The 19,022-nt window shown below is 41.3% G+C and overlaps 1 protein-coding gene across 1 annotated transcript in view; it reads left to right on the top strand.

Moving 5' to 3' along the window:
* The window catches only part of FAM135B (family with sequence similarity 135 member B), a 214,094-nt gene that overhangs the window by 176,975 nt on the left and 18,097 nt on the right, over positions 1 to 19,022 (top strand). Inside the window, exons 8-11 of the mRNA XM_075024404.1 lie at positions 9,017 to 9,170; positions 11,850 to 11,899; positions 15,323 to 15,478; positions 17,613 to 17,686. Coding sequence (XP_074880505.1) covers positions 9,017 to 9,170; positions 11,850 to 11,899; positions 15,323 to 15,478; positions 17,613 to 17,686 — 434 coding nt within the window. The remainder of the gene's footprint in view (positions 1 to 9,016; positions 9,171 to 11,849; positions 11,900 to 15,322; positions 15,479 to 17,612; positions 17,687 to 19,022) is intronic.

Genomic DNA, 19,022 nt, shown 5'->3' with positions numbered 1-19,022 from the left:
ATGAGAATGATGGTTTCTCTAGGTTGGAGGTGTCGCCAAGGTTCGGTCGGCCTATGCCCTGTGTCAAAATTCCTTCCATAAAGAAAAAAGGATGGGTTATTGTCATATGAGACTCTCTTCTGAGGGGAACAGAAGGCCCAATATGCTGACCAGACCCACTTCTTACGGAATTCTGTTGCTTACCTGGGGCTTGGGTTAAAGATGTGGCAAGAAGACTTCCAACCCTGGTACAGCCTTTGGATTATTATCCATTATTGTTTTTTTGTGTAGGCAGAGATGAAGTTGCAATAAAAAGTCCAAGGGCAATCAAGAGAGTCTTCAGGGTCTTGGGACAACTGGTTAAGGGACCAGGAGCACAAATAGCGTTCTCCTCTATCCTTCCAGTTTCAGGGAATGATGAGGAAAGAAACAGGAAGACCCAGCAGATCAATACCTGGCTCTGTGACTGGTGTTACTGGCAGAATTTTGGTTTTTTTGATCACAGGTCAGTCTAGACACCACCAGGCCTGCTGGAGACAGATGGAGTACGCCTGTCTTAAAGGGAGAAAGGATCTTTGTGCAGGAGTTAGTAGGGCTCATTGAAAGTGCTTTAAACTAGATCTGAAGGGGGAAAGGGATAAAACCAGTCTCGCTAGAGATAAACCTGGGGGCAGCATGCCAGCATTTGAGGGACAGTGTGCTAGCGAGGTCCTTCAGTCTGCTCCATGATGTGCCGAGTACACTACAACACATTTGAAATGTCCCGGTACTAATGCATGAAGCACCTTAGCCGTCTCAGTGGAGGCAGGGGATGGAGATCCACGCAACAGCAAAGATCTAAGGGTTGTCAATGCATTAGAAACCACGGAAGCACCTAAGAACAGTCCCATAGGAATTAGGGCTTGTCCCCCCAAAAAGGTGGCAGGATCAATAGCCCAACTGAAGTGCACCTACACCAATGCACCCAGCATGGGCAACAAACAGGAGGAGCTGGAAGCCATTGTGCAGCTGGAAAACTATGATATAGTTGCCATCACAGAAGCATGGTGGGATGACTTACACAACTGGAGTGCTGCAATGGATGGCTATAAGCTCTTCAGAAGGGATAGGCAAGGAAGGAGGGGCAGTGGGGTAGCCCTGTATGTTAGGGAGTGTTTTGACTGTCTAGAGCTTGACGATGGTGATGAAAGGGTTGAGTGTTTATAAGTTAGAATTAGGGGAAAAGCCAACAAGACAGATATCATGGTGGGAGTCTATTACAGACCACCAACCAGGATGAGGAGGCAGATGAAATATTACATAAGCAGCTGGGACAAGTCTCACAATCACTAGCCCTTGTTCTCATGGGGGACTTCAACTTACCAGATGTCTGCTGGAATTAAAATGCAGCAGAGAGGAAACAGCCTAGGGGGTTCCTGGAGTGTGTGGAAAATAACTTCCTGACACAGCTGGTGAGTGAACCGACTAGGGAAGGCACCCCACTGGACCTGTTGCTTGTGAACAGAGAAGGACTTCTGGGTGATGTGATGGTTTGAGGATGTCTTGGGCAGAGCAATCATGAAATTGTAGTTTTCGATTCTCATAGAAATAAGGAATGGGATTAGCAGAACTGCTACCTTAGACTTGGTTGATAGAGTCCCTTGGGAGGCAGTCCTGAAGGACAAAGGAGTGCAGGAAGGCTGGACATTTTTTAAGAAGGAAATCTTAATGGTGCAGGAACAGGCTATCCCTATGTGCCGAAAGATGAGCTAGTGGGGAAGAAGACCAGCCTGGCTGAACATAGAGATTTGGCTGGAATTCAGGGAAAAAAAAAGGAGAGTTTATGACCCTTGGAAGCAGGGCCAGGTAACTCAGGAGGTCTACAAGGATATTGTGAAGCTAAGCAGGGAGAAAATTAGAAGGGCCAAAGCCTAACTAGAACTTAATCTGGCTGCTGCTCTAAAAGACAATTAAAAAAATGTTTCAGTCTTTAATAGTAAGACCAACTGTTCTCAGGGTACCCAGCCCACTGAGCTGGAAGACAGAGATGAGGGGCAGAATAAAGCCCCCATAATCCAAGGGGAAATGGTTAGTGACCTGCTACTCCACTTAGACACACACGTCTATGGGGCTGTTGGGATCCACCCAAGGTACTGAGGGAGCTGGCAGAAGTGCTCACCAAACCATGTTCAATCATGTATCAGCAGTCCTGGCTAACCGGGGAGGTCCCAGTTGACTAGAAGTTAGCAAATGTGATGCCCAGCTACAAGAAGGGCTGGAAGGAGGATCTGGGGAACTACAGACCTGCCAGTCTGACCTTGATGCCAGGGAAGGCTATGGAGCAGATCATCTTGAGTGCCATCATGTGGCATGTATCGGACAACCAGGTGATCAGGCCCAGTCATCATGGGTTCATGAAAGGCAGGTCCTGCTTGACTACCCTGATCTCCTTCTACGACAAGATGATCTGCTTAGTGGGTGAGGGAAAGGCTGTGGATGTTGTCCACCTGGAGTTTAGTAAAGCCTTTGACACTATTCCCCAGAGCATTCTCACGGAGAAACTGGCTGCTCATACCTTGGACAGGCGTATTCTTCACTGGGTAAAAAACTGTCTGGATGGCTTGGCCCAAAGAGTTGTGATGAATGGAGTTACATCCAGTTGGCAGCCGGTCACAAGTGGTGTTCCCCAGGGCTCAGTACTGGGGCCAGTTCTGTTTAATATCTTTATCAATAATCTAGATGAGGGCATTGAGTGTACCCTCAGTAAGTTTGCAGATGACAGCAAGTTGGGCAGCAGTGTTGATCTTCTTGAGGGTAGGAAGGCTCTGCAGAGGGATCTGGACAGGCTGGATCGATGGGAAGAGGCCAATTGTATGAGGTTCAAGAAGGCCAAGTGCTGGGTCCTGCACTTGGGTCACAACAACCCCATGCAGCGCTACAGGCTTGGGGAAGAGGGGCTGGAAAGCTGCCCAGCAGAGAAAGACCTGGGGGTGCTGGTCGACAGCCGGCTGAATATGAGCCAGCAGTGTGCCCAGGTGGCCAAGAAGGCCAACGGCATCCTGGCCTGTATCAGAAATGGTGTGACCAGCAGGAACAGGGAAGTGGTCATCCCCTTGTACTTGGCACTGGTGAGGCCGCACCTCGAGTCCTGTGTTCAGTTTTGGGCCCCTCACTACAGGAAAGACATTGGGGTGCTGGAGCGTGTCCAGAGAAGGGCAACAAAGCTGGTGAAGGGCCTGGAGCACAAGTCTTATGAGGAGCAGCTGAGGGAACTGGGGTTGTTCAGTCTGGAGAAAAGGAGGCTGAGGGGAGACCTTATTGCTCTCTGCAACTACATGAAAGGAGGTTGTGGTGAGGTGCGTGCTGGTCTCTTCTCCCAGGTAGCAAGTGATAGGATGAGGAAATAGCCTCAAGTTGTGCCAGGGGAGGTTTAGTTTGTGTATTAGGAAAAATTTCTTCACTAAAAGGGTTGTCAAGCACTGGAACAGGCTTCCCAGGGAAGTGGTCGACTGACCACCTCTGGAGGTATTTAAAAGATGTGTAGATGTGGTGCTGAAGGCCATGGTTTAGTGGTGGACTTGGCAGTGTTAGGTTAATGGTTGGACTCGATGATCTTAAAAGTCTTTTCCAACCTAAACAATTCTATGATTCTATGATTCTACTTCCAGTATTATACATTGTTTGATGCCTCACTTCTAGTTTGGGAAGCACAACAAAAGAACATATTCTATAGGAGATTAGACAAAGTACAACCTTATCAACCCCCCTGTCTCTAGTGTTTCAAATCTAGCACTTACAGGACTAGTTTAGTGTCCAAATTTGGTAAAACTTTCCCTTCTCTCTCTCTCTTTTTTTTTTTTTTAATTCCTTTTCTTTCATCTGGGATCAATACAGCTGATGTTATTTCAAATATCACAGGAAAAAAACCAATTCTTAAAGCAAATCATTGCAGAGTCCGCAATTATCAGCATTATTTGCAGTTGTTTACTTTGTTTCCCTGACTATCTCTTTTTCCATCATGTCTTGTCTTTCTTGATCTCTTTTGCCTCTGAGATGTTGGCACAATGGAAGTCATACTTTTCTCTGGTAGCAGTACTATTAGCTTCTGTGTTGTCATCCATCTTTGCTATCAGAGTACCTTTAGGTGGTAAGTCTTGAATTGAACATTTGTCAGGTATTCATTTGCTCCCAAAATTTTCAGCATTAGAAAAGGTTAAACACCAGAGATACAGTCCACTGTTACAGACAGAGAGGGTCTTGAAAAAGGAAATCAGTGCATGTGTTTTACAAGTAGCATAGAAAAATCTGTCTACCTACAAACTAATGAGATTGAAATAACAGTAGACCAAAGGAATAAACTCAAAATGTAATGAGAATCTTTACAAAAGGAACTAACATATACTTTTACAATGGATATTACAAGCCTGGGGCAGCCATCATGCTTTGTGCAAGCTGGGAATGTCAGCTTCATTATGAACTTTTGTTTTAATAGTTTTGTCTTAACCAGAAGTAAACTGTTATCTGTCCTCCTGATGCAAGAAACCCAGAGACCTGAGCTGTTTAATGGGTCATAGCCACTGGTTTTCTTGACTGCTAGTTTTATGGCAGTGTTTTTCCTTAGAATAGCACGTACCATGTTTGTTACTGAACTTCATTTGTTAGTATTGTAGTCTGAATCCCTGTTTCAGGCTATAACCTAGGAAATAGGGGACCACCTAAATAAATGCACAGAAGAAGAGGCAATTAAAAGAGCGAATGTGGAAGGTTTGCAATCTTCAGGCCATCCCAAAGGAAGATATTTCTTGACATTTCTCAGCTTACTGAACAGTGATGGATAAGCTGATTTAGCTGAAGCAGTTTATAATGGCATTATCTGACAGATGCCTGCCCTGCTGGGGTCCCTGCAGATGAGGATGAACAGACCTTAGTTCATATTAGCTTAAACTATCCCTGAGGTGGCCTTAATAATTGCTGTTATGGCCTGCTCTGCATGGTGTATGTGTGTGACAGCTTTCAGAAGAAACAGTCCTGTGAGAGCAGTAACGTCTTTAAGTCACTGAATCATAGAATAGAATCATAGAATTGTTTAGTTTGGAAAAGACCCTTAAGATCATTGAGTGCAACTGTTAACACTGCCAAGTCCACCACTAAAACATGTCACTAAGTGCTGTGTATACAGATCTTTTAAATACCTCCTGGGATGGTCACTCAACCACTTCCCTGGGAAGCCTGTTCCAATTCCAGGACTGCACCATTTGCTAGTCAAACTTCTACCATCCTAAAGCATCTCCTTTTCCAAAATGAGGATCCAGACTGAATTGTAAGGAGTATGGCTGAAATGGTGGCAAAGGCTCTGCTCTTTCTCTTGATTCCAGAGGACCCTAGAGCTCTGAAACAAATAATCAGGAGGTCACTTGTGTCTGTTGATAAAGAAATAACCTAGTTCCCCATACATACACTTTTGCTATTCATGTATAAAAAAAAATCCCACAGTAACATCAATCCTAGAGTTGTTTTTTGGAGTAAATAAACAAATTCATGTTGGCATTTAAAATCTTCAGGTGACAGATTAGTAGGGCAATGACTCCAAGTGCCTGTTGCTTTTTCATGGCAGTGTCTCTGAAACTAATTGGTTTGGGACTTAATGTTAAAGAATCTTCAGAAATAGCTGACCTTTTTTGGATTCATACATACGTAATTTATTTCCTGAAAGCCTGAGTAGATCTGTAGGATTAATTGACAGAAATGTTTGAAAGAGGACACAAAGCAGGTAAATTCTTCTCATTCCTGTGTCTACAAAAGAGAAAGTAAAATGGAGGTCCTTCTCAACAAAAGCAGATGTATTTCAAGCTGTCTGTTATAGGTAACAGTGCTGCCAAAAAAAAAAAAAAGAAAAAAAAAAAGAGAGAAGTCGTGGCAGCATCACTGAGAGCATTGCCAGCAGTTTGAGGGAGGTGATCCTTCCCCTCTCCTCAGCACTGGTGAGACACATCTGGAGTACTGTGTCCAGTTCTGTGCTCCCCTGTGCAAGAGATGTATGGACTTACTCGAGCCAGTCCAGTAAAAGGCACCAACATACTCAGGGGCTAGAGCACATGATGTACAAGGAGAGCCCAAGAAAACTGGTCTTGTTCAGTCCAGAGAAGAGAAGATTCAGAGGGAATCCAGTACCTAAAGGGAGCCTACAAGAAAGCTGGAGAGGGACTTTTTAATAGGGCATGTAGTGATAGGACAAGGGGTAATGGCTTTAAACTGAAAGAGGGTAGATTTAGATTAGATGTAAGGAAGAAGTTCTTCACTATGAGGGTGGTGAGGCACTGGACCAGGTTGCCCAGAGAGGCTGTGGATGCCCCATCCCTGGCAGTGTTCAAGGCCAGGTTGGATGGGGCGTTGAGCAACCTGGTCTAGTGGAAGGTGTCCCTGCCCATGGCAGGGGGGTTGGAACCAGATGATCTTTAAGGTCCCTTCCAACCCAAACCATTCTGTGATTCTATGAGTCTATGAATGTTACTGTCATTTACAGCTACCCGATTAAAGAACAAAGAGAAGAAGCAGCCATATTCTTCTTGATGGTGCATGGCAATAGGATGAGAGGCAGCACAGATAAGTTGAAACGTGGCAAATTCTGACTTTGATACAAGGAAAAAAAAATTACTGTGAAGGTGGTAATTGAGCATGTTGCCCAGAGAGCTGGTGGAATCTACCTCTTCAGAGATGTTCAAGACTCAGCAGGACACAACACTGAGCAACTTGATCTGATTAGACCTGTTTTAAGCAGGCAGTTGGACTAGATGATCTCCAGAGGTCCCTTCCAGCCTAAATGATTCTAAATTTCTAGAATAATGACCAAGTTAAGCTGCTAACATACAATGATCAATGAAGTCTTTTTTTTTTTTTTTTTTTAATAATGGTTCTTTTCCCATTCTATTTTTTGCCACCATGTAAATCTTTCCAAAGTGTACTCTCCTAAACCCTGTGCTTCAGTAAGTTGAAGTATCTGGTCTCTAAGAATTTTTATTAATTCAGCTGAGGTCAAATTTGAAAAAGCATCATAAGAGAAGTGGGCAAACACTAAAGAATTTTAAACAGAGCTAACTGATAAAGAGTTTAAACATCTTTAATTCACATATTTTTTGAGCCCACCTGCAATTTCATTTTCTTATTACTTTTTATTTTTAGTTTTAAACAATAATCTATGCCAAGAGAGGCTGAAAATAGACCCATTAAAGTGTAGTCTTGCACAACAATACCATGTTATAGTATTGATATGAACTATGAAATTATCTCACATTTTTCCTTCTGCTTGTCAGTGTAGCATTTAAATGCAGGAGTAATTTTTGCTTAAAAAAATCAGCAATGGATTATAAAAGAGGACATTTTTTCATGACATTCTATATCAATCCAATTCCAATTTTCTGTTGTTTCCAGCAGCATTTCTTTATGCTCCCTTTTTCTATATTCCATGGTGAGAGTAAAATAGATTCATGCTGAGGCTGGAGGTTTTGAAACCTTCCAAGAACAACCAACTCTGTCAGTTATCATCAGCCATTTCTCTGTGGGTCCAGATGAGCAGTCCCCTTTGTGTCTACCATATAATGCTAGCTAATATCTTGAAGATTTGCATGAGAAAGCTGAGAGAAAAATCTGAGCTCAAGCTAAGAGGCATGAAATTCAGGCTTTAGGGAAACAAAGGGAGAAAAACACAAAAGATGCACTGGTGTGTGGTTGGTGAATCTTCACTGTTGCTCCTGGAGTTGCATAGTTATTGGGATTGTCAGTGTCTGAAAAGGTAATCAGTACCTAGTTGGCATGTAGGCATTGTATTCTTATCCCATCAATGATAAGCAGTGGACTAAGGTGCAAGTTGTTCATGTTTCTCCATAGCCATGCAACAGTGAGAGTCCTATCCTGGTGTCTTTGTGCAGCCTGTATGCTGTAAAAAGCACACCTAGATGTATTCTCAGTTTACCTAGTGTTTCATAGAGTTCAAGGAGCACCTACGTGGCTTTCTGACTGCTCTGGTTTCATAACCCTTTCTTCTACTGCAATAAAGATAACTTACTCCTGTTTGGGGGAACAACAACTAGATACAATCATTGATTGCAAGTGCTCACACACCTTTCTACTGCAACATTGGATAAAAACTGTAAAATGCATACAGAGACCTCAGAAATATGAGCTGTTACTGAAAGTTGTGATACTACTTCTTGCAACTATCCATGAAATCCTGGGCACAAATCCACAGTTTAATAAACAGTTTTATTTTAAATCTGAGCAGTGCAAATTTCAAATACGAGTAATTTATATAAGCAGTGGTTTTTGAGAGAAGTGAAAACTTTTGATTTATGGCACCCTAATGCAAACTTAGCTTATGTTCTAAGTGTAAATGTGTTGTTTGGGAAATTTCTGTATTAAACATGCTGTGATCTCTCCAATTACATCTCCTCCCACAAGAGATATACTAATCCAGACATTGATCCTGGAGTACAGAGTGGCTCATATTTGTTGATAGTATAGCAATGCCATCTGTATTTTTTTCCCAAATACACGTAACAAAGCATACCACAACACCATTGAGCTACAACTTTTGCACAAGCGGATAAGAGGATACGAGGAAAAAGGAAAGTGAATGTAGCCATCTTTATAGTCCTTTGCATTCCTCCTCCTATAGCAGAGAGGGTGTGTTTTGCACAACACTATCTACATTATGGGGAGACTTTGGCTTCACAGTGGGACGTGTGTGAAGTACAGAGACGGACTGCTCTGTTGGAGTGTTTGGACTGAAGGTCTTTGTACCCGTGACAGCATTGCTGGGACCTAATAGTTTTGGTATGATTTGGGCAAAATGTACGTGTAGAATGAGATACTATTATGATTACACATCTAGCTAGTTAGGTGGCTAGGAAGTAGGGACAGTTAAAATCTCTCTTTGGTGCCGACTGCTTGATTAGAAATAAAAGGCTGCCCACAACTGGATTTTTGTGGAAACCGCTAGGACAAATGGACACCATGAATTTTAATCTCTGCATTTTATTGTCTTGATACTTTTGTTACACAGGGAAGCTTTTATGTCCCATCTGAAAACTGCATGCAGCATGCATACAAATGGCATAAGGACCTCTGTCTTCTGCTCTTGAATGCTCAAAGAGGACTTTATATGTACTACACCCTCATAATGAAGGAGATTCCTGATTTACCACAGCTGAAGTTGGGTAAGTGAACAGACATTTAAAATCACTGATTATTTTACAGTGCTACATCTTCAATACACATTTTAGTCACAAAACTCCTGGGCTGTTTAGAGATTTTGGAGGATTTTTGTTGTGTTTTCTGCTTAATGTTTGTTCTGGCACACTCTAAAGGTGACTGCCTTCTCATCTTATGCAAATCCTTTTATAGAATGTGGCCTGATGTGTAAAGGGATAAAATGTTTTGGCAGATTTCTCAAAATACTTGCCTTTCATTGATTTTTGGCCTCAGTTGCTTTTTGAAGACTTGAACTTCCAGTTCTGAATTGCCATGAAATCTGGGGAAGAATCTAGCATATTTTTTTTTCTCTTGAACAATTTTTTTTAAAAAAATGAAAAGAAAAATCTGAAAGGTGATATGGGTGTTTTTGAAACATACTCCCTCATTTACAATTTGCAATGTATTTCTTCCCTGCCAATTACATAATTACAACTTGTTCTTTAAAATGATACTTCTTTTCTTCCTAATTCAATTGTTTAATAGATTTTCTGGGTTTGGCAGAGACTTTTTTTGGCTGGTCAGGCCTGCTAGGTCCAATGTGCAAGCAACTGGCTGGCTGGATTTGTGGGATGGAGCTCTGTAATTTGTGTTTAGTCATGTTTGTAATGGCAGCATGAACTCCTGTGAAAATGAGGTGCATCCCTAATTCCAGCTCTCCCACCTGTTTCTCTGAATTCAGGGAATGTGGCTCATGATGTCACATGTATGTGTTTGTGTCTTTGTATTTCTGTATACAGGTTTTGAAGTTACCAGTTTGTTATGTTGCTGAGATAATTATATTAGGAGAGTTGATTGCATTGGCCAGCAGATTTAAAAAGGGAGCAAAAGACATTTTCCAGTTTCACTGTGTGGTGCTTGTATACAAGAACTATCAAACATAATACATGATGCTTTACAGACTTATGGGCTTGATAGTTTCTGTTTTCCAATTCATGTCTTGTTCCCCAACATATATTTCCCTCTAAGATAGCCTAAAACTCATAGGGTGGGAACAGCACATACTGTGTTATTCAATCCAGCTATGAGAAAAAAAAATTACAGCATTTTTATTTGCAACTTATGAGCTCTCAGACAGAATCCAACATGCAACAAAACTCATGCTTCAGGCACCTTGGTTGTCAGGCACATGATACATGATTTGTGTCTCACCTGGACAGGCTTATAAGTTGGGAGAAAGCAGAGTTGTGTATGGTTGGTTGACCACAACTCAAGACCTACCCCAGAGCACATATTGGATTTCTAAATACAATTAGCTTGGTTTTCAAGTGACTACTGGTACTGAAGCAGGCACTTAATTTGCAAATGTACTTGTTGTAATGCATGCAAATTTGCTAAATGCAAATACCCTTTTTAGTCTCTTGAGCAGAGTGCTATTTGCATCATTTTATTCACAGTCTGAAAATCTACTGAAGATTTGGTTTTAAGGCTTATCTTCTGACGCCTGTTGCAAAACTCAGCAAAATCATGGGGTATAAGATTCACCCAGTATCATGCATATGAAGCAAATTTTTATATCTTTCTCCTTACAATCATTTGGGAGAAAAAGGCCCATTTAGGACAATAAAATATGTTATCTGACAAGTAGTGCTTTCTACCTTGGCGTGGCATGAACTGCACCTTGTACTTGCTCATTTTTCTCCACTGACCGGGGGAGAATGTAAATGACTTTCAGCTGTAAACATGTATATCGATCAGATTAATCTCATCAATTTTCTAAAGACAGTTAAGATATATCCAAGGCTATAAATCTCTGCAGATTTTCTTAATTCTTTTTGTCTAGCTCCTTGATTAGTATATTAAAAAAAAAAATAAAAAAAGCTTAGTTTAGACATTAAAAGTGGGAATGATTGTTTCCCACATTTTACCAGCTGAGGATGGGTCTTCTTAAGGTTGTCCTTTTCCGTTCCTTAGTACTATTTGAGAAGAGTCATTTGGGTATTGGGGAGGGGATCGTTGGTTGTTCTGCTTTGTTTCTTTAAGGATACTATTAGAAAGTTCCACATTGCAAAATCAAGCTGCCAAAGTTGGAGAGTTGATTTATGTCCTCCTTTGCCTTATAGTCTGTGGTGCATTTAAAGTGGAGTGTCCTTGTGCTGCATTCTCACAGGACTAGATCAAAGCCCTGCTGCTTGCTGTAGGAGTGGACAGGTACTTTACACTCCACAAGGCAGTAAAGAGATGCCCAACCTTTCTTTTATTAGTCAGATATCTGGTATTGCTTACACAGTCCTGTGTAACACAATAGGGAGGACCATTTCTTGCACATCATTTTCTTGGACTTTGTAACAGTGAGATTCGACATTCAGTTCTGGAGCTGGCCACAAATACCAAAGGCTAACAAGCAAACTTCTAGTAAAATAGAGGGAAGACAATGAAAAACCAAATTCTGTTGTCTTTGCCCTGACAACAACATTCCAGAACTTCTACAGGTTTAGTGGTCCAGCTTACCAGAGCAGAAGTTGTGCCTGCACCTGTACCAGTACAAGGTGGGTTGTGGAGTGCCCACATCCAAACAGAAACTTGTCTGTCAGGGAAGAATATCAAATGACCTATTTATTTCTCACATGAATAAACAGCAGAGCGTTAACATTTCACATCTACTGTTCTCAAACCTGATCTCTTTCTTTGTGTTTTTTCCCTAGAGGAGCTATCTGTGGAAGAGACGTTATCTCAGCTTTGTATGGAGCTGCAGGTATTTTCTTCAACAGAATCTGCCCATATGTTTTTCAAGTCCATTTTTCATGTGCACTGAGACAGCCCAGTCACGTATCAGAGCGGGGAGAAAAGGAATTTGGTGCCATCAGAAAGTTTGTTGAATATTTCTTTTCCACCAACAATTTCACATAATTTTGATTAGTCACTTACAAGATGCTTGTGTCACTTTTAACAAGTCACCAGCTGGATTGCTTTAACATCCTTCAGTGAGCCTATCCCTGAGTATCAGAGTATGCAGAAAAAAATTATTTGGGGTAGGTTGCAATTACAGCTTTTTTGCTGACAGGATAAAAGATACTTTGGCAGGTTGTACAACCATATCTTCTCAAATAAAAATGCCTAAATGTGTAGGGAGGCTCATGGGAGGAAAAAAGTGATTTTGGCACAGAAGTGACTGAACTGCTCTCTTGAACTTCCTTCTGCCACGTTTATTTCAAGTGAGACACAGTCAAGTCATCAAGGGTGCCAGGAAGAAATGCAAGCATCAGCTCATCACTGGGGAAAATGCTTTATAATCAGAAACTTAATAGATTTGATTTGCTCAGTTTATTAGCAGGAGGGACAGCATAGGGAAGAATGACAAAATAACAATTAAGAGAGGGAAGCTGAAGCCAAACCAAACTGGAATTACACTCGCACTCCAGTTACAAATGGTGGGCTAATGTTTGTCAGCCATGGGTGAAAAATGTTTGAAATGGCAAATTTCTTAATTTTAAGTCACGACTTGGATACTTTGCAAGAAATCTGATTTCATATAAATTTGATTTAAAGAAATATAAGTTATTGGGCTCAGCTCTACTAGATTTAGACACTAAGTGTATAGGAGGTCAGACAACACAGTCTAGAGTGTCCTTTGGACTTATTTTCTCTGAGTCTGGAAAAGTCCAAATTGGCTTGGCATACATCAGAAAATGCCAGCATTAATTTCTCTATGTTTTCTAATTCCTGTCCAGTTCTTGTTCTCCCAAAAAGCTTATTGACTTGTTTTGCATGGCAATATTAATAAAGCCACACTGCTTTGACTGTTTGAAAGCTGCTGGGAACAGCGTAGCAACAGATAGGTGAACACATCAGCTAGAACAGCTGGTTCTCTGGGGTGTTATAAAAACTTTGGTTTTCCTGTATGCTGTGAAAATGTTTTGCCTTAGCATCCTGGGATGATAGCTCTCTATCCATCTATGCATAAATTGATGATAAAGACAATGAATTTGCAGAGACTTTCAAAACATAAAAGTTGAGATCTTGTACAATATTGACGGGACATAGGTGCAGCTGCAGTGTAAGTGCTGAAGTCATATGTACCTCTGTATAGGATACAGATTAGTATTGGCAATACTTTCCCAGTATTTTGCCTCGAGGAGTATGTCAACTGAAACCATTTCTTTTCAGCAGAACATACGAAAACCAGTCATTTATAAAGGAAGAAAATGCTATTAAAAACCACACAGACAGAAGCCTGTAGGGTTAGTCTCACATTACCAGAGCCAGGTCAATTTTTAAAATTAAATACAAACAAAAGAAGAAAAAAGTGAGTTTAACCTGCCATAGCTTTGTATTCAATCCAAGAACACAGCAGATACTCAATGCAGAAGAAAGTGGAAGGGATTGATTTTTTTTTTTAATTGTGTGATTGATTGATTTGTAAACAGACAAGCAAAAATAACTCCTCAGAAAACCCTCTTGATTTGTTTTGCGTGACAGTATTGTTAAAACCAGACTACCCTGAGTGGGGCTTGAAAGGTGCAGTCACAGGGGACAGCCCAGCAGCAGGTACGTGAATGGAGTAGCCAGAATCACATTTGGTGATCATTTTAGTTGCTGGGTTTTGCTCTGAGGAACTGAGTCTGTGGGATTTGACCTGCGTCACTAGCGCTGCTAAGCTCTTGTCCTGTGTGTGGCAGTGCAGTAAGACTCTCACAATTAGAAGTAGGCATCGTCTTTTCCTTCCTTCCTTCCTTCCTTCCTTCCTTCCTTCCTTCCTTCCTTCCTTCCTTCCTTCTTTCCTTCCTTCCTTCCTTCCTTCCTTCCTTCCTTCCTTCCTTCCTCTTGAATATGTTCAAAAGGTTAAGAACCAATAAACTAGAAAATTAGCCATTGCACACCTATTCCTAGTATGGCTTGCATTAATAATGCATCTTCTTTGAAGACTGTGCTTTCAGTTTATGATCTAAGAGGCAGCTTACTGACTAACTAAAAAAAAAAAAAAAAAAAAAAAAGACATACAGCATATAAAATTGAGTGCAGTAAATAAAGTAAAATAAAGTAGTGCCCTGACTCTACAAAGAGAAATGTTTGGGCAGGATCTTTTGTCTACCAGTATCCCCCTGATTTTTCCAGTACCAGCATGGGTACTGGAGCTTGTGCCATTTTGGACAAGTCATTAAAACAGAATAGCACCCAAACAATGCAAACTCAGTGACAATATCTGTGTTATCTACACATATATTTTCTCTGTTTCTCTCTCTCTCACACAGACAATTTGTTTTTAATCATGGCTTAGTTTGCAGTGTCACCAATCTGGAAACTACCTGCATAATAAAATGTGAAAAATAAGCAGGCTTTCAGCTAGACTGCAGTCCTAACCAAAGAAAGACCTGGCCAAGAACTGATAAACAATTCTTCTGGTATTAGTTCTGGAATATTTCTGGTAGTATTACTGGTTTCATGGAAGCAGGTAGGGACCCTAGGAACAGATGAAGGCTCAGTTATGTACTCTTTGTGCAAAAACATGGAGGTAAAATACAATGTCTGTCTCTTGTTGAAGAAATTGTGAAACCAGGGAGATTGATATGCAAAGACTTTGCTGCTGAAATGCACTTCATGGGCTGCAGAGCTTTAGCGCAGAATTGCAGCCTAGAGCTGGAGGGCACGGAGAGCCCCAGCATGTCCTAGTGTGGGAGAGAAGCAACAGCAGACTCTGGGATGTCTGTTTTCATCATGTGTTGAGGACACAGTGTTTTGGTTTGGGGTTTGTTGTTTGTTCCCCCCCTCAATCACCCATCTGGTGTCCTAGTATGACATAGCTGAGAAGGTTTCTTTTGCTATCGTAAAGGAGATGATGGGCCATGGTTTATTATTTCAGAGCATCCAGCACCATCTGGTGGATAATTTGGAACCCACTTTCTTTGATTTTTTTTCCCCATTTACTACATCTGCAGTAACGTGTCCACAAAAATTAAGGCTGTTCCCTCAAGCCAAATATGTGGCTTTTAAAGAGTAAAAGCAAAAGTCTCACCAGCTTTATATGGGGTAAAATAACTAAAAATAGTAGCTTTAATAATAATTCTAAATCAAGAGGAATTTTTGTTGTTGTAGTTCTTAAAAGGACTTAATCTAACATATAAACTGATTTTCCTTCATGACACTGACTTGATCTCAAAACATCCTTTCTCTCCTCCAGCTGCTGAGCAATCCAGAGAAGATAGCAGAACAGATAAGCAAGGACCTCGCCTGGCTTTGCTCCCACCTCCTGGCCCTGTGGACCCAATTCCTGGAGGTGGCAACACTCCATCCAGAAGTTACAGCTTACCTGACTCAGGAACATCACATGCTGAGGGTAATGTTAAGAAGTTAAAAGCTAGTTCAGTAATGGTAACTTCCTTAAGACATTAAATTATTTATCTGGATATATATTTCCAATACTATTCTGCCCCTATGACTATTTACTTGAAATGGGGCGAGCAGGACAAAAGGCAAAGAAGAGGTGAAACCCAGGATTTGAAATTAGAGATTTCAATTTCTGTATTGAAGGCTGTTGCTTTTATGGGACCCAAGATCCTGTGTAGAATGAGTGCACTTTGAACACCAGAATCAGACATGGAACAGGAGGTGGGTAGGAAGAGGTAGATATCATCTGTACTTGCTAGATATCCATAAATCATAAACATTTGTTTTGAAAAGCACAAGCATCACAATGACAAATAACCAAAAAAGATTGTTTTATCCGAACTTCTTTCACAAAACTACCATGAGGAATATAGATCTGTTCTCTTCACTATGTCGCATACAGATATATATAGCTAGTTTTTGCCTTTCTCCTAGTGAGGTGCACACCACAAAATATTAATATTGTTCATGTGGAAATTGCTTCTTGTACTTGATAATAAAGAATGCACAAAAGCACTTTTCTTTTGAGCTAACTTTGTCAGATCTGCTTATCTGATTATTTCAGCAAGTATTGTGTCTTCCATTAGGACGTTTTTGGTTATTGACTAGACATCAGTTCAGCACATCACCTGAGCAGAATTCATAGTCTGATCTAATCATTAGAATAGAGACATAGAGAAAAGGGTAGGATTCCCCTTGCTTAGCTTTAGGAGTCTACAGTGTAGGAATTGACATGTTAGCTTATGTTCTGGTTCCCGTCAAAGTCAGTGGAGGTCCGGTTACTCTCCAGAGTGACCAGAACAACTCTCCGGTTGCTCTCCCCAAGAGCACAGACGAGCTTGCAAAAGGAAGGCATAAAATGCAGGAAGAGGTGACTGAGTGACAGATGCTGAGACTCTCCTGGCTAATTTGACTAGGTCTCCCTTGACTGTGATAGGACCTGGGTGGCTTTCAGCCAAAGGAGCCAACTCTGTGTGCTCCCAGCTCCAGCAAGGTGAATCCCACCCTGTGGTTTGTTCCAGCTTTGACTGATGCCAACTGCCTGCTTGACCTTTGGTAAATTACATATCTCTGTGTGCTTCAGTTACTCCCCATATAAACTCTGTGTAATGATACTTTCCCAACTCTGGAAAACAGTTTGAGAGCCCCACATGAAAAGTCATACTGCTAAGATACAATCTTTTTGAAGGGATGCTAGTCTTTTTTTTAGAAAGGCTGTTTGTTAAAGCATAGCTGGAATTTAGGGAGATGCCGAGATGCTATGACATATGCTTTTCACTGCCATTTTCTGACACTGTAACAGAGGTCACTTTTACAAATATTATTAGTAATGTATGGGCTGCAGTTTAACAGCTTAGTACATTTGATTGCATATTATGCTTGATTCATTTGAACTCACAGCTTATTCCAGGGCAGATAGCAGCACTGAATTTTTTATAGCTTATTTCACACTCTGTGCTCTGCCAGCCACTTCAGATCTGTGGTTCTTTTGTAATTGATTATCCAACACTGAACAGACCTAATGTCCATGAAGAGATTTGAATAGCTCTCATTTGTAAGTATCATGACATAGGCAGATGTGTTTATTCCATGATAGGGCTTATTATCCTCTGGGCTGATATATAAGACTTCCTTTACTCTCTTGGCAGTCACTGTGGATGTTCCCATAGAATAGATGATCAATTATGAATTGTTCTAATTTAGTAACTCACTTCACTGCTGCTCTACGGTTTGCATGGTGGGAGAGGAAGAAATCTTCCCCACTTTAAGAATACAGGGGAAAATGGTAAATTTGACAGCTTTTAGAAAAGTAATCAGAAGATACATGTAAGCAAATCTTGATTTACTGTCAAGGGACACTTCTTACCTCCCAGTAAAATAAGCAACTACACCAGCTGCTTTGTGCTGGAGTGGGACAGTGAAGCAGAACTGAGGTCTTTGGTTTCTTCTGTTACCAGTGTGGTGCAATGCAGATGAAGCATACTAAAGAATCTGGTCCTGGCAATCACTGCTCTGTTATTAGCCTGATTGTACTTGGCACCTTTCAGCAGATCTTAGGTTTAACTTGTGTGTTTCTCTCCCAGGTGAGGAGATTCTCAGAAGCCTTCTTCTATACTGAGCACGAAAAGCTCGCTGTGCTCACGTTCCAGGAAGGCCTGTAAGTAACTCATTAACCCTTCCCCATCACTGGAATGACTGAAAATGTAGTTAAAAACATTTTGCAATCAAGACTGAGGTCTTTTTCTGCTGGATATGGAGGAATTTGGTTTGAGAGAAGTCACTGGGTCTGTTGTAGCTCCATATTGTAAATCCAGTGAAATCAGTGTCAAAAATAAGTGACTCCAATCAGGCCCCAGAAATTATTCATTTCAAGATTCCTATATTCTAGGGATATGATGCAGGACATCCTCTTTCCCTACCTCTCTTCTCAGTGGCAGTTGGGTGATTTCTCTTCAGAGTGTATCTCCACCAACACCACCAGCCTCAGGGCAGGCAGAAATACTTTTTTATACTTTTCTTCAGTTAACTTCCTAAACCTACTACACCAGATCCAGTACTGGTGCTTTTAATGGGAAATAACTGCTGACAAGCAACAAAAGCTTAACATGTAAAAATTTAGTTTTTTCCATCCTTAATATACATTTTTGAGGTAGGCAGTCATGGATTTCTTTTGGTGTTTAGACCAGCCCTACTTTCTATAGCAGAATGGATCTTTAAATGGAGACAGGAGCATTAAACAGCCAATGCAAAGCTGTGAATGTTCACTAGATGCAGCAGTGGAGGACAGGAATGTGGAATACCACCACATTAGCTGGAGGAACTGTAGGAGTGATGTGAGCTCAGGGCTGCTAATTAATAGACCGAGAATCAACAATGCAAAACAGTCCAGGAAAACAAACATTGCACTGAGCAGCATTCATAAAAATATGCTATAAAAGATGGGCAAAGTATTTCATTCTGCTTGACACTTCTTGCTTGGAACCAAGCTGGGCAGTATGAAGAGCCAGTTTTAAAGCTATACCAGGACAAATCCTGCCTTCAGTTTTAGCCAATGATCCCAAGTGGAGCACATGGACCTGATCCCTGAAGGCAGACTTCAAAGAAAGATGCTCACATTTGAATTTCTGAGTAATGAGGGATGTCCAGACTCTTTGTCTACTGAAACAGCCTGTTACCATGGGGGGAGTGTGGAAACCCATCTTTCAGAAGGGGCTTAAAGGCCGTGACATTGGGTCCTGTCATGATGATGAGGCTTAAGTGAGACATCTGCTTCTGACCTAGTGCAAAGAAGAAAATCACTTTCTCAGAGCTGCCACTAGGGACATTAGGGCTGATTCAGTGTTGATGGAAAGGGCCATGACTTCATTAGCGGATGGGTTGTACAAGGCTACCTTGTTCTGCCGAATTAGAGCAGCACCATGGCTGCAGGGACCCAGCTGTGCTCACTTAGCCCTCCCATGTCAGGTTTTAAGTGAGCTATGTACAAGGAAAAC

The sequence above is a fragment of the Buteo buteo genome, chromosome 3 (assembly GCF_964188355.1).
Source record: "Buteo buteo chromosome 3, bButBut1.hap1.1, whole genome shotgun sequence".
Classification (NCBI taxonomy): Eukaryota; Metazoa; Chordata; class Aves; order Accipitriformes; family Accipitridae; genus Buteo; species Buteo buteo.
Note: the sequence above shows the minus strand (reverse complement) of the source record. Positions and strands in the feature narration are given on the sequence as shown.